This window comes from Sipha flava, unplaced genomic scaffold, assembly GCF_003268045.1.
Source record: "Sipha flava isolate LNK unplaced genomic scaffold, YSA_version1 236_pilon_pilon, whole genome shotgun sequence".
Classification (NCBI taxonomy): domain Eukaryota; kingdom Metazoa; phylum Arthropoda; class Insecta; order Hemiptera; family Aphididae; genus Sipha; species Sipha flava.
This window is the reverse complement of record NW_020272878.1, coordinates 1,924,917-1,940,018: the sequence shown is the minus strand read 5'-3', so window position 1 is coordinate 1,940,018 and position 15,102 is coordinate 1,924,917. Positions and strand designations below refer to the sequence as shown.

Genomic DNA, 15,102 nt, shown 5'->3' with positions numbered 1-15,102 from the left:
ACGTAATAAATAAAACAATGACTAGATACTAAAAATGTAAATAGTTTAAAAATACAGATGCAAATCACACTTACAACAAAAAGGAACCAATAAAGTAGTATTATGATAATGGAATGTTTAAAAATGTAACACACATAGGTATTAAAATTTAAACTATATCATAATTTTTTTTCTTAACTAATAACCTATTGTTTTTCATGGCGTTCATTAACATCAATAATAGATAAATTTATACTAGCAACATAACAGTGAATCAATGAAATTAATGTTTTGACAAGCATTATTGGACATGATAACCAACACAACAGTTTAAATAAACCATGACCTGCAACTAAAAATAATAACAATTAGTAGTGTTAATATTATTGATTTCATAATTACTTACTTAATGGTCCTGTAATAAAATGACATAGATATAATGATGCAAAAAATAATTCATTTCCTGCACACATAAAAAATAGTATAGGTTTAGATGTATAATACCATCTCATTATAGAATTTCCAGACAATTCCACAAATTTATGACTAGTTTTACCTTGCAAAATTGATCTATTATAACAAATTAACATAATTTTATATAAAATAATCTTATTATTAGGAAATAATATTAAAATATATTACGAATGCAAGTAGATCCAGTGACAAGAAATATCAATAATGCAACTAAGTTGAAAAAAAAACATATATTTAGGATAAAAATTTGATAATGCAATACACAGACTCATCGTTCCACAGCGATCAGTTAATTGATCAAGTATAGCTCCAAACTTGGTACCTAAAAAATAATGTTTTATGATATAAATTAATTAAAAAAAAAAAAAAAAAAATGATACAACTATTTTCACATAGGTAGTATGACAATATGTCATTCAAATTATCTTACTTTGATTAAATGCTCGAGCTGCATGACCGTCAACAGCATCTAATAATGCACTAAGTACATAACATGAACATGCTATTTTATAATTGTTAGGCATAAAGTAAATAGAAACTACAGCCAGTACTACTCTAGCATATCCTGTAAAATTTATTACAAATATAACATATGTTAATAGTAATATTGGTTATTTTAAGTATAATATATTTCATTTAACATTTTAAGAGTGTAAAGTAAAAAATATAAATGATTTAAATCTGGTCATTTTTTATTTTTTTATGAATAGGTAAGTTTAAATTTTTATAAGTTTTAAAATTAAGTGGATAAATAATTGTGTTGATTGACATTGAAACCATTAAGTATTTGTTAAATATCAATCTATATATACATTGTAAACAAAAAGTAAAACACTTACCAATTAAATTTGGCACAAACAAAAATACATTCTCTTGTTTAACCATTATAAACAGAATGTAAATTAAACGGTTTGGATTATTTCCTAAGTCAATGAGAATAAAAGAATCAATCGAAATTGAATATTAAAATGATATTCAGGCTTGTATGAAATCAAAACGATAGGGCAAAATGTTCAAAATTAAAAAAAATACCGTAATTAGGCACCACAACAACAAATATAATACAGTAATTATCGCTACAGTAAACAAAGAGCAGACTATGTTACACTGAAATTATATAACACTGCTATAGCCTAGATAGTGAACTCAGCTGGTTGATGAACTGTGTACCACTTGTTCGAATACAAATTAATTACTAAAAAAATAAATGATAACGTTATGTAACTATGATAACATGGAATAAACGATTGCTCAAGAACGCGCGCCGTACCACCAATCGGTGCTTGAAAATCATCTATACTCTGTACCATTTATTTTATTTTATATAATAAAATCAATTGCACAATTTTTTTTTAAGTATAGGATATACGCTCTAAATTGAGGTTATTCGGGTCTTTTCCAATCAACGATCATGCCGTCAAAGTCGGATTAACTAAGGCTTCATCTTCATACACGCACCTCGCTTAAATAACATAGTTGGTAGTTATACCAATTTTAGTATATGCACAATACACTATATATGTATAGTTAATACAGTTAATTTCTTAGTTCCATGTTTAATTACTGTGTCAACATGTACAGTTACTTTACCTACTTAATAATTCTATATAACTGGGATTCTAGATTATATTTTTAAGATAGTATGTGTTTCTACATAGTATTTAAAATTATTTATAAAAACACTAGTAAAGAAAGGCACTTGCGCAGTAGCGGATCTAACGGTCGTTTAGTCGGCAAATGCCGACGGGGTCCCTAGCTATATTTAAGTATGAGGCCCCGTACATTTTTGGAATACCCAAAGATTATTTTTTTGTTTTTTACTATAAAAAATTTAAAAAAATTACAATAAGTAAGTAAGAGAACAAATTAATATGACAGACAAGAAGACGGTGAGTGAGGAAGCTATCCAGTAGAGACGTAATGTATATTCAATGGTACAATAGCTATTATTATTAAACGTTTTGTGTTGAGCGAAAACTTAAACGAATAATTTTCGTTACGTATTGTATTGTAGCATTGAATACTGATATTCGAAAGGTCGAATATTCAAATATTCGAATTATTTACGCTATACCTATTCGAATGCGAATATTCGAATACTCAAATAATTCCCATCACTGCTTTTCAGTGATAGGACTCTTAATAGAATACCCAATGTAAAAAAAAATGAGTTGATAATATTATTATTTCATTGTACGTAATATTATCGTTGGCTGATTGCGAATAAGACCCCTTTCACACGACGCCACCATGGTGGCGCGGCCAACAGAAACACAGAACTAGATTATGGTTTTCACACGTGGTGGCGCGACCAAATTGGTGGCGCCACCAGTCGCGAAGGTCGCAACCAAAATAGCTGGACGCGCGATCACATAAAGTGGCGCCACGAAAACATTTATATGGTTTCTTATGAAAAACGCGCGTTCTTTTCAAATGATCGGCCACCAGTCGCGTGACCAGACTATCTGCACTGTGTTTAACAAAATGGACAACATAATTTAATAATCATAATCAAGACGTCTATTGTTAATTTTTTTTAAGTATTATAGTATATGTAGATAAGTACCTAATACTATTACAATAAGTTAAATTACCTACATTGTCTTATATTTTTTTTAAAAAAGTTTTTTTAGTAGTATTTTTTAAAGTATTTATTAGCCAATATATATCTTACCTTAAAGTTACGATCAATTTTTCTACAGGTGAAATACAGTCTTTCATATTGGTATGTTGGCCGGTTAAATCATCTTTAAGAATGCCGAAAAGTTAATCAAATGAACTGATCGACATTCTTATATAATTAAAAAAATTGTCTTCATATTTTCTTAAATCATAGTAAAATAAATTGAATAAGCCTTTTGTTGAGCGATCAGCAATTAATGAATGTACCCAAAACTTCCCGGTTTTTTTTCTTTGCACGTCTACTACGGCCGTACAAATAAGCAACACATGTTAACTCTTCAATTTCCATTTTGGAACTAAATATTGGTTTAATTAGTTTGTTAGAATGTTGTACATTGTAAAATAAAATAATAAAATAATGTGTCTGGTGACGTGTTTGGTGGCTACTTTTTTGGTGGCGCCACCATGGTAGTCGTGTGAAAGGGGCCTAATCCAACGGGTCGGTAATCGCGAATGGACAAATGGACGTAGCCATTTGGACATGGGGGCTAATGGTGTCAAAAAAAAAAATATATAAATATTTATAAATTTTAAAACCATTGATATTTTATGTTCATAATATAACTAATGGTATCGTATCATAATATCAAACCTTAAGCTAGCCATACACGATCCGGTTTGCCGGAGATGTCGGACTCGGACTGTGCAGGCGGATTGCATAGTTTTTCCGGAACGTGTATGTGACAAGTTTGCAGTTTTTGGGGACTGTACAGGAAGCTGGAAAAGAATTGAAAAACGATTCTTTTTACCTGTGCAGTCATGTCTGTACAGGCATACCGGAGCGTGTATGCCCGTGTTTCGACCAGTTGATTTCCTATCACGGCATCGTATTTTTTCTGTTTATATTTTTTTTTTTATCAACTTAGTTTGTTGTTAACTAGTTTTACTGTACACAACTTAACAACTTAACTTATATATTATACTAGCTGAATTACCCGTCGTTGCCGGGTTTAAGTATATAAATGTATGTAACCTGCCAAGGTTAAATTTTGTTAAATCTATTGAAATTTAAATTAATTAAGATTTTTGAAATAATATTTTATACATATTAATTTAGTTTTTAAGATAATGATTATTATCATAACCTATTCGATAAGTTATAGCTTACAACTACCTGAACCTCTCTACAGTTTGGTATTCTGTTGAATAGCATCTCACTTACCTATAGATATCAATGTTCAGTATTGTCAAATTATACGATATGTGTATTATGTTATCGATTGTGTCCGCGTCGGTATCGTTATCGGCCTAACCGGTCTAGTGTACCGAAGGGCTTTTGATTTTATTATATTCAGTCGGAAAAAAGTATTTTAAATTGTAAAGGTGCCGACTCCGCACATGGAATAAAAAAGCTTTTTAATAAAATTCAAATTAAATATATTATTTCATAACGCAACAAAATCATTTATTTACTATACATCATACAGTCCATTAATATAAAATTTTATAACCGTTGTAATTTTAACCCAAACCAACAATTATCATAACCTATTCGATAAGTTATAGCTTACAACTACCTGAACCTCTCTACAGTTTGGTATTCTGTTGAATACATATAGCATCTCACTTCTCCGAATATTTTACCTTTTGTCAATAAGTTCATGGTCTTTTTGACTTTTAACCGAAACACTCTTGCAATTATATCATGTCGATCATATGATCTTTGACCGGGAAGTAAGAGCTCTTTTATCTCGTCCCAGCGAGGATTACATGTAAAAGTAATAAAAAGGTCAGGACGACCGTAATGTCTAACGTAGGTCATAGCATCTTGTGTTCTTTCGTGCATGTACCTTGGCCCACCAGTAAAAGTTGACGGGAGTATAACCATTTGGCATAACTGTTTAGTTTCTATGTCTTGTCGTCCAATCGCATCTTTTAAATTAATATAACTATCTGCACGCAATTTGGCTTGGTTGTTTTTGATGTAATTTAGTCTTTCAGTTTCAATTTTGGCGTATTCATCTACCAAATATTGACTGAAAAGAGAACGATAATTAACTACATAGTTGTCTTCCCCATCTCTGACCATTATTCTATATGAGTAAAAACTTGATGCAGAGACAGTTTTTTTAAGTGGTAACTTGGTTTTTGGATCGCGTTGTGGTATATTGATTGCATACCCATCATCCCCCAACAAAACATTAAAGGATACTGCAGTGCGTCGTATGCTCGATGTATCTCACTGATACGGTGAAGTGAGTTACTTCGGTTTTCGAGGATGATGTCTCTTCGATCAAACTGCTGATCTACTAACACTTAAGCAACTTCATTTGCCGTTGGTGCATTATACCTGCCTCTATGTTCTTCTGGTGGTTTTTTATCTGCATGTATTACAACTTTAAATGACTCTGAAGGAGGTATTTTATCGATGGTAAATTGTAATGATCAATTATAAATTATGCGGTGGCATGCCTAGTAAATCCAATGAGTTTAAAAACTCTGTTGGATAATTTACAACTTCAGTAGCATCGCAAACTGTATCTAGATTTGTATGACACCAAGTTTTCTGGTAACAAATTTTGTATCTTGAGATTCAATTCGTTGACCTCCACATTTTTTGCTACTAAAATTGCTCTTTCTGCCAGCCACTCATGATTTGTGTATTGTCTGTGTACACTGGGACATATCTGGTCAATGAGAACATCTTGCGAATAAATGATTGTGCAGAAATCGTTCGGTAATTTTATACATCCCGTTTCATCTGTAGTAACTTTCCCATCTCCAATATCTAACAATTGTTTTGAGAATCTTTTGCACGCAGCTTTTTTTAATTGAATCGAAATCGAAGTATCGAAATCGTTCGCTATCTATCTTTATATATATTTTGACCATGAATTGTTGACAAAGCTTATGTATCGTAAAATAACTTAGTCCTGATCGCGTCTAATCATCAACCGATATGCATAATTTTTTGAACTAAAATTCTTATTTGTTTTGGCACTTGTTGCGGGATCTTTTTGTTTAATATTTATGCAATACCCGTCATTTACTACCAAAAATAAAATTAATAGTTTTTTAATAATTTTTTAATAGTTTTATTTAATATAATTCATTTTCAATAGCGCATTTTTCGACCTGGTCAAAAAATATTAAACCGATTTCAACCCTTTAAATTCGAAATTTCGAAAAATCCTTTCTTAGCGCACGTCTACATCATAATAGCTATCTATATGCCAAATTTCAGCCAGATCCGTCCAATGGTTTGAGCTGTGCGTTGATAGCAGTCAATCAGCTTACTGTTTTATATATACAGAAGATTATTATTAATAATAATAAGCTGTAAGATTTTGGAGGAATTTATCGATTTATATAAATATATATTTATATATATAAGAGCTGAAGGCTGTTGGTCGGAAACTGTGACTGCACAGTTCGGCGTCTCCGGCAAACCGTAGCGTGTGTGAAGTCGCGTCGTCGTCGTCGGAAATCGGTAAAAACCGTGCAGGTTAAACTGTGGATCGTGTATGGCTAGCTTTATCGAATTTTATCGTTTTGGCAATAGGTACTCTTTATATCAATATATATAACTTAGGCTCGGGCCACACTATGCATTTTATCGGTTGCCAATAATCCGGAACCGATTGATAAACGACCGCAACATCAATAAATAACATATAAGCCGCATTATCGGGGCCACACTGATCGATTCGGAAAACCGATTTAAAACTCGTCGGGACAAACCACAACGTGTTGCAGTTCGACATACCTGATACGTTTTGGAAAGTACTTCAAAAAACTTTATTTCGTATTGTGCTGACTACACTTGCGGATTATCGGTTGCGGTTTACTAATACACATTTCGTCGAAATCAAATCATTTAAAATAATATATATATATAAGGTTTCTTATTATTCCATATTAGTTTATATAACAATATAACTATCATAAAAAGTTTACAATCCGAGTTTTATGATAGGTCTATCTTTAGCACTATATAGTAATAATATAATATTAAACCAGCTAAATTTCGTTGAAATCAAATATAATATCACAGTAGTCTAATATTTCCAAGAACATATTATTTTGAATTAAAATATTTTTCGCACTTTTTAAATCGGCAATCGATAAAATGCGTTGTGTAATCGGTCTTCCCCACAGATATATTATTAAAATATTATATTTAATATATATATATATATCTATGTTCTTCCCGATTTCGGTTTATCGGGATGCGGTTCATCGGCAACCGACAAAACGCATAGTGTGGCCCGAGCCTTATTAGTATTTACAACTTATAATAATTATCACAATTTATCGAAACACGGTGATACACGAGACCTTTATCTAGGAACAATTCTTGGTACTTTTATCTCCACGTCCAACACCTCGGAAATCTCCTTTGATTTCAAAAATAATTGCTGGAAAACAGAATCACTCTATGTTCTCTTTTGCTTCAGAACAAAAATAGTGTCTTTCATTGCATCGGTTGCCCTTTTTAAATCAATAGCCGAAGTCTGAAAAAAACGGCTGTGATACAGTTGTACCTAAAATTTAAAATATTTAAATATTTGTAAATTAAATAAAGAAGTCATCACATTATTTATTTTATTTATTTTTTTTAGTATTCAATCCGTAGATTGGTCTACAATAAATGTTCTCTCCATGATTCTCTGTCTTGTGCTTTGTCTTTGAGTTGTTTGTACGAATCGACTCTTGCATCTTTAATTATTTGACTTATGTAACATGTTCTTGGCCTACCTCTTTCGCGTTTCCCTTCTATCATACCTTCCAGTATGAGGCTAGGAGCTCTTCATTATGTCTTAACGTATGACCTATTATATGCCATCGTCTTGACCTTAAATTATTTAGCAATGTTCTTTTCTTTTTGACTAAATCTAATACTTCTTCGTTTGTCTTCAATTCCGTCCATTTTATTTTCTTCATTTTACGCCAACACCACATTTCAAAAGCTTCTAGAGTGGTTTCCTCTTTTTTGTTCAACGTCCATGTTCCACAATCATATAATGCTGTACTCCATACGTATGTTTTAATTAAATGTTTTCTCGTTCTTTGATCTACATTATTTGATGTTAGTAATTTACTCTTAAGTAGAAATGCCTTTTTTGCTTGCCCTATTCTACTTTTTATTTCCTTTTTTGACCTTCCTTCATTATCTATTATACTTCCCAAATATTTAAATTGATTTATTTGTTCCATTATTTTTCCTTTTAGGGATATGTTAATGTTTGGCTCATTTTGTTTACTACATATCATTACTTTGGTTTTTTCCGAATTTTTATTTAATTTGAATTCTAGAAATATGTTATCCATTTCAATAATTGCTGTTTGTAGATCGTTTTCAGATGTGGCGAGCAAAACTATATCATCTGCAAAGCATATCATTGGTATTAATATACCTACTATTACTACTCCTATCATTTGTTCTTCTAGCTTTTGTTTTATATCTCTTATCGCTAGTTCAACGTAGACATTAAATAAAGATGGTGACAGTGGACACCCTTGTCTTACTCCTTTCTGTAAATTAGCTGTCTTTGTTGTGGAATTGATTTTAATTTCCGCTTCTTGATTTTTATATATTGCGTGTAGAATATTTCTATCTTTAATGTCTATTCCAACATTGTTCATTACGTTAAACAGTATTTTCCAATTGACATTGTCGAAAGCTTTTTTTAAATCTACAAAAGCCATAAAGGTTTTCTTTTGCCTATCTATTTGTTTTTCTAATATTATTCTTAAGCTCTATATTGCTTCCCTGGTACCATTGTTTTTTCTAAAACCATATTGATCGTAATCTAGCTATTATAATAATACATAATAATACAAATCTATAAATCATCACTTACCTAAGACATCATTCAAGCATAAAGAAGCAATAATGAATTCAGAACTACATAGAGCATGTAAGAGATATTGAGCGTCACTCGCGGTTTTGCTATCATCCCAAGTTGTAATTCTGTGTAGGGCATTACACATTTTGACCAAGTTATCGCCCTGAAATTGTAAGTGTCCATCGTGCTTTTCAACCCAACGAGTTTCGCATATTCCTTGTACATTTATCCCTTGAAGCTCCTTTTCAAAGACTTAGTGTTGTTTTATTGAAAAATTATCAAAAGCTATTACTTTCCTCATAGTTGCTGAAGCATTACGACAAGATGTAACTTTTGAAAATTTGGCTAATGAGTTGTTCAAAATATAGTTGTTGCATGGACAACTCTTAGCGTTAATGGCCTTTTTAAAAAGTTCGTGAACTGCGCTCTTAGTTTCAGAGACCATCATAGAGCAGCTGTCTGTACCTATGCCAACCCACTATGCTAAATCGATATCAAATTTAAAGCAAAAATCTTCTATTATACGTGACAATGCAACGCCTGTTAATCGACGCTCTGCATTTGCGTCCTCAACATGAATCATCTCGTAAGCATTACAAAAAGTTAAAAATTCCTCCTTGATTATTCCATTGTAGAAATATCGAAAGGAGAGACTCAGTTGCTGAGTGTGAGAGATATCAGTTGTGTTATCAAATTTTAATAAAAATAATTTTGCTTCTTTTACTTTAGCTAAAATAGTTTCTTGAATAAAATCTTTGCATGTATCAATAAGTTCATTTTGCACGATTTTGATAATATACGTTGAATTGGAGTTTCTGTTTCTAAATGCTGACGCAGAATTAAGTCACCTGACTTGATACGAAATCTTAGAAGAGCTCTAAAATTTCCCTCTTGATTTGCCACCATACTATTTTGATAATTTCCACAAAATTTAAACTTGTATTTCCGTCATCCCTATGTCCACGAAACGGAATATTTTGGCGGCCACATAATATAATTGTACTGACAAATGGTCGCAAACGATCTCTATTTTCTTTAATTTGCGCTCATCGTTGCTTACAGACTTGATTAGAAATATTAAGGTCAGGGGTATGGTAATTTACAAGAAAACTTTTTCCAGTTTCAACCGAAATTTGGTGATATTTATTTTGCTGGTGTGTTAATAGTGATCCTTTTTCTCCTAGTAGATCATTAAAAGCTGGGTTGTTTAACAAGCCATTTAAGAGGCGTATTTGTTCGAACTCCGCCGCCTGAGCTTGTAGCAAATAGAGCGCAATATTTACAATACAGCCCCTGGTCTTTATGTGATAAAACGAGCCAATGGAATTTATCAAGATGAGATTTTTGAGCGAACTTTTTAGTTTGTTTTCCATTCTTGGTGACCACACAAATTTCATAATTTATAGGCGGGATCCAGTGATCTTCAAGTAGATTAGTAGATGAAACAGTAAAAGTAGATACAACTAATATCTTGTTTGTTGCTTCTGGTGCATTTAAAGGTATACTAAGTCGCAGAACAAATCAGAATATACGGAGTATTTGGCTTTAAGTATGTTATTTTAAATTTAAGTTTATTTATTTTTTATTCTTCAGAGTCTAGGATTTTAAGTATGCATTGATACTGCAATGGGAAGTAGACGAGCTACTGCTGAAGCTGATCGTACAAAATCATTAACTTCTTACACAGATATCGAAAAAGAAAATACTGAACGAGATGGATTGTTGAAAAAAATAGAACCAAGGGTTCAATTTGGAATGATACCTGTAATTAATTATTCATTTATTATCTAAACATTCTAAACTTTAAAATAATGGAAAATTTCATACTCAAATTATTTTTTGTATTGGTTTTATTTAACTAGCCTTAAAACTATTTAAAATTTTATTATAATCAACTTTAATATTATTATTTTATCATTTTATAATTAAAAAATTACCTATTTTATTTTATAGTTGAATTAAATAGTTTTATAGCTTGAATATTTAATTTATATATTGTGTATATATTTAACAATTAATTTTTTATGTTTCAATGTAAATAACTTATATTCAATTACAGTATAATGATTATAAATCAAAAAAAATAAAATTAACTAATTAACTATATTATTTTAAAATAAAACTTTTAAAAATTAACTGTCAATATTTGGAGTAAAACTTTTCAATCATAAAATAATTGTAGTGTGCATAACACAAAAATTAATAAATAATAAACACTAAATATTTAATTTATAATTTTTAAAAAATTTTATTTTTTATTGAAATAGGTTTTAAGTATTTTAATATGTATTTTAGCTTAATCTGCAGGGTTAGGTTAAAATGTTGGCTTTTAATTATATTGAACTAAATAACTATAAAATTAATTATGAGTAATTATTAATTAGATTAAAATAAGTATATAGTTTAATTTTTGATTTTCAGTAATCTTATTTTTTAAATTTGTTTGAAACTATTTAATGTTTCATTTTAATTAATATTAATTGAATCGGTCATTTCGAAAAAGCCGTAACTCCATAAAATAAAAAATTGTTAGGACACGTAAAAAAACTGTTTTAGTGATCAAAAATTAAATTTAGATAAAAATTGAAAAAAGGTTGAGTTATTTAATTCCCTTATAAAAAACCAGTTATAATATGGCGGTCTTGCAGGAAATATGCATTATTATTAGTTAAGTGGGTCGGAAGCAGATCTTTTTTAAGGGGTTGAGTATAGACAATACCTTATACGCGTAATGTTATGCCTTCTGAGTGTGTGCGTTTGTAATCGATTATTAGTGTGCGTGTGACTTCCCCAAAATAATACGCTTCAACTTTATCAGCAAACGAACTGTCATTAGTCATTACCGTCGTCGTTTATACGCCGTAATATTATTCAATATTTTTATTACTATCATTTATCAATTCATAATAATTAATAAGTATAAAGGTACGTTTTCCCTGCAGCGTCCAGACGCAGCGTCTAAACGCAGAAAAATGGGACTCCTAGACGCAGCGTTTAGACGTAACGCGCGCCCGTTCTCTCTGCATGCGTTTCGATGCAATAATATATAATTTTTTGATCAAATTGTGTTCTTTTAAATTCCATCATGGTGCAACCGTGATCTAGTACACAAGTAAGTTTCTTTATTTATTTTCCAAATCTTTCTATCATGATGCACCGACAATTCATTTTGAACAACAATAATATAATTTGTGAAATACTCAAAGAAGAAGAAGATTTTGAAGATGAATTACTTTTAAGAATGATTCCTGAACAGAGAAATGCATTCAACAGTATAGTATCTACGAGGAAAACCTAGGGATTTTTTAAACAATTGATCGAAGGACATCTTTTTAATAATGATACTAAATTTCGAGAATTTTTCCGTGTAAATAAAGAACAATTTTATTTTATTTTATCATTGGTCAAAAAAGATCTTACAAAGAAACCAACTATGCGAGTACCTGAACCAATATTCGCCGACGAAAAATTAACATTAACTTTAAGGTAAATATTTTAGTCAATAATATTCAAAATAATAACAAATATTTAGCATCATGTATTTAAATATATTTAGATTCTAGACAGAGTTATGAATTTATTGATTTATGTGTGTTTATTTTTGTTTGTGTTCTATGACTTGTTGAAATAATGCATGAATTTCAAAAGTAATAATTTTCCTACAACTTTTGTAAAGCGTCTAAAAAGAACACTGAAAGTGACGAAAAAACGGGAATTTTTACGTAAAACCAGTTTCGACAAAATTGATTTTTTCATATTGTAACATAAAAATGAATCAGTGTAAATACTTAAAATGTTCACTATGTTTATATTAGCATTATCAATACACGATTTAATTTTCAAAATATTCTGGCTTTTTTTAAAGTTATTTAAAGACAACTATAACATTTTCGATTTTTCTAAGATTTTTCTTTAAAACGTCGGTAAAAAAAAACTTGAAAATTTAATACAAGGTTCTTTATAATTTTTTCTTATTGTAGTTAAAAAAAATCAAAAATCGTTAGTCACAATTTTTTTTTATAAGCTTTTAAAGTTCAAATTTTTATGAAACGTGTTAAAATCTACTGAACAGCGGAGCGTTATCCACTTGACTGCCATTCTTTTAAAAATTTTACTAACGTATTAATACAAGTAGCTAGTAGATAATTATGCAAAATTAATTTCGTAATTAATAATTTAAAGCTCTAATGATGATTAATCATTGTATACGAATAGTGATTCTTGACGGTCTGGATAATTTTATAATAGATTAATATTATATATTAGATATACAGGTTGTTCCAAAATGATTCATCCGATTACGAACTGATATAGTTCGACAACGGTTAATCGCAGGTTAATGACCAATGTATTAATGGAAAGATTAGATAACTAAGTTTATTTTAAGTTATCTAGTTGTTAAATTCGGCACCGTAATCGTTAGTGACGTAACTTAATTAGTTGTTATCGAAATGTTGACCGAGCTACAAAAGGCGTTTTGTGTGCTCCGCTTTGAGAAGTGCGAGTCTGTTATAACCGTGCAGCGTGATTTTCGTCGAAAGTTTAACATTGAACCTCTAACAGCCCAGAGTATTCGAAGATGGCATAAAACCTTCCAAGAAACTGGTTGCTTATGTAAAGGGAAGTCATCAAGTAGACCAAGAACTTCGGATGAAAATGTTGAACAAATTCGAGAAAGTTTTGTAAGAAGTCCACAGAAATCAGATGGAGATGATTTCATTTTACAACAAGATGGAGCACCACAACATTGGTCCTTAGAAGTACGCAAATTTCTTAACGATCAGCTACCACAGAAATGGATCGGTCGCTGTAGTGCTAATGACGCTACATTTTGTCCATGGCCCCGTTCGCCGGATCTTACAATCTGTGATTTTTTTTCTCTGGGGTTACATAAAAAGCATTGTTTATGTACCTCCCCTTCCAAAAGATCTTGACGAATTGAAAAGTCGCATTACAGACGACATCAACTTGGTTACAGTCGACATGCTTCAACAGGTTTATGAGGAATTTGAATATCGCTTCGATGTGTGTCGTGCAAGTAAGGGGGGTCACATTGAACATTTATAAGCATTGTACCTAAAACTTAAAATAATCCATTAAAATGTAAAATTAATTTTAACATGATTAATCAAATTTTACAATAAATATGATTTTTTTAAATCGGATGAATCATTTTGGAACACCCTGTATTATATCACTTAATATTATGTATTACTTAACCAAAATTATTAATATTTTTAAATTTATATTTCAGATATTTAGCTACAGGTGAATCTTTTAGGTCTTTATCGTTTGCTTTCCGAATTTCTTACAGCTATATTAGCGTAATAGTAAAAGAAACATTGACAGCATTAAAACAAATGTTAATGCCATTATTTTTACCAAATCCAACTACTATCGACTACAAAGTTAAGGCTAATGAATTTTAAATTAAATGGAACTTTCTCAACTGCATACTTGCGATTGACGGAAAACACGTAAGAATCCGATGTCCTAATAATTCAGACTCTTTGTATTTTAATTACAAAGATTATTTTTCCATTGTATTATTGGCATGGTCGATGCAAACTATAAATTTATTGCGATCGACGTCGGCTCGTTTGGAAGAGGAGGGGGTAGTGGAATTTTTTTAAAATCAAATATGGGACAGCAAATTTTGAATTGTACTTTTAAATTTCCAGAGGATTGTGCATTTCCCAATTCAAACTCTGTAGTACCTCATGTGGTACTTGGTGATCAAGCATTTAGATTACATAAACATATATTACGACCATTTTCACAAAAATCGGCTAGAAGAGATAGTGGAAAAACTATATTTAATTATCGTCTTAGTCGTGCTAGACGAGTAACAGAAAATGCGTTTGGTCTGTTGAGCCAGATATTTAGAGTGTTCTATCAACTAATAAATATCAATCCAAGTACATGCGATGACTTGATAATTGAAGCATGTTGTTTGCATAACATGTTACGGGATGCCTACTTAGAAAAAAATGGAAAAGTATACCATCAATTTGATTCAGAACAACCTATCCCTGATAACAACATGCTGCCATTGGAACATGAAAGAGGTTTTTTGAGTTCAGAAGGACTTGCAGTAAGAGAGATTTTCAAAGATTACTTCGTTAACGAAGGAGCAGTACATGGCAAACATGAATAATACAAACTAAAATAATAATTA

At 30.7% G+C, this 15,102-nt stretch overlaps 2 protein-coding genes across 2 annotated transcripts; both read right to left on the bottom strand.

Annotated features, from left to right (window-relative positions):
• On the bottom strand, positions 1–1,644 carry LOC112683815 (CDP-diacylglycerol--inositol 3-phosphatidyltransferase). The gene is made up of 5 exons (XM_025554986.1): positions 1,293–1,644; positions 884–1,018; positions 622–775; positions 386–549; positions 1–331 (listed from the first exon to the last, which is right to left on the bottom strand). The coding sequence occupies exons 1-5, from the start codon at positions 1,336–1,338 to the stop codon at positions 186–188; spliced, it is 645 nt and encodes a 214-aa protein (XP_025410771.1). The 5' UTR covers positions 1,339–1,644; the 3' UTR covers positions 1–185.
• A 5,867-nt stretch (positions 1,645–7,511) lies between these two features.
• On the bottom strand, positions 7,512–9,369 carry LOC112683841. Its single transcript, XM_025555009.1, has 4 exons — positions 9,217–9,369; positions 8,940–9,165; positions 7,861–8,771; positions 7,512–7,619 (listed from the first exon to the last, which is right to left on the bottom strand). Exons 1-4 carry the CDS (start codon positions 9,367–9,369, stop codon positions 7,512–7,514), a joined length of 1,398 nt encoding a protein of 465 aa, XP_025410794.1.
• Positions 9,370–15,102: the final 5,733 nt, after the last annotated feature.

Excerpts from the sequence above, each read along its gene's own strand:
- LOC112683815 (XM_025554986.1), bottom strand. The coding sequence starts at position 1,338 with ATGGTTAAACAAGAGAATGTATTTTTGTTTGTGCCAAATTTAATTG. Across the intron at positions 776-883 it reads AGCTCGAGCATTTAATCAAA|GTACCAAGTTTGGAGCTATA; the intron begins GTAAGATAATTT and ends ATTATTTTTTAG. Across the intron at positions 332-385 it reads TTTTATTACAGGACCATTAA|TTGCAGGTCATGGTTTATTT; the intron begins GTAAGTAATTAT and ends TATTATTTTTAG.
- LOC112683841 (XM_025555009.1), bottom strand. The coding sequence starts at position 9,369 with ATGGTCTCTGAAACTAAGAGCGCAGTTCACGAACTTTTTAAAAAGGCC. Across the intron at positions 9,166-9,216 it reads CTTCAGCAACTATGAGGAAA|GAGCTTCAAGGGATAAATGT; the intron begins GTAATAGCTTTT and ends GTCTTTGAAAAG. Across the intron at positions 8,772-8,939 it reads ATGCTTGAATGATGTCTTAG|ATTTAAAAAAAGCTTTCGAC; the intron begins GTAAGTGATGAT and ends TGGCTTTTGTAG.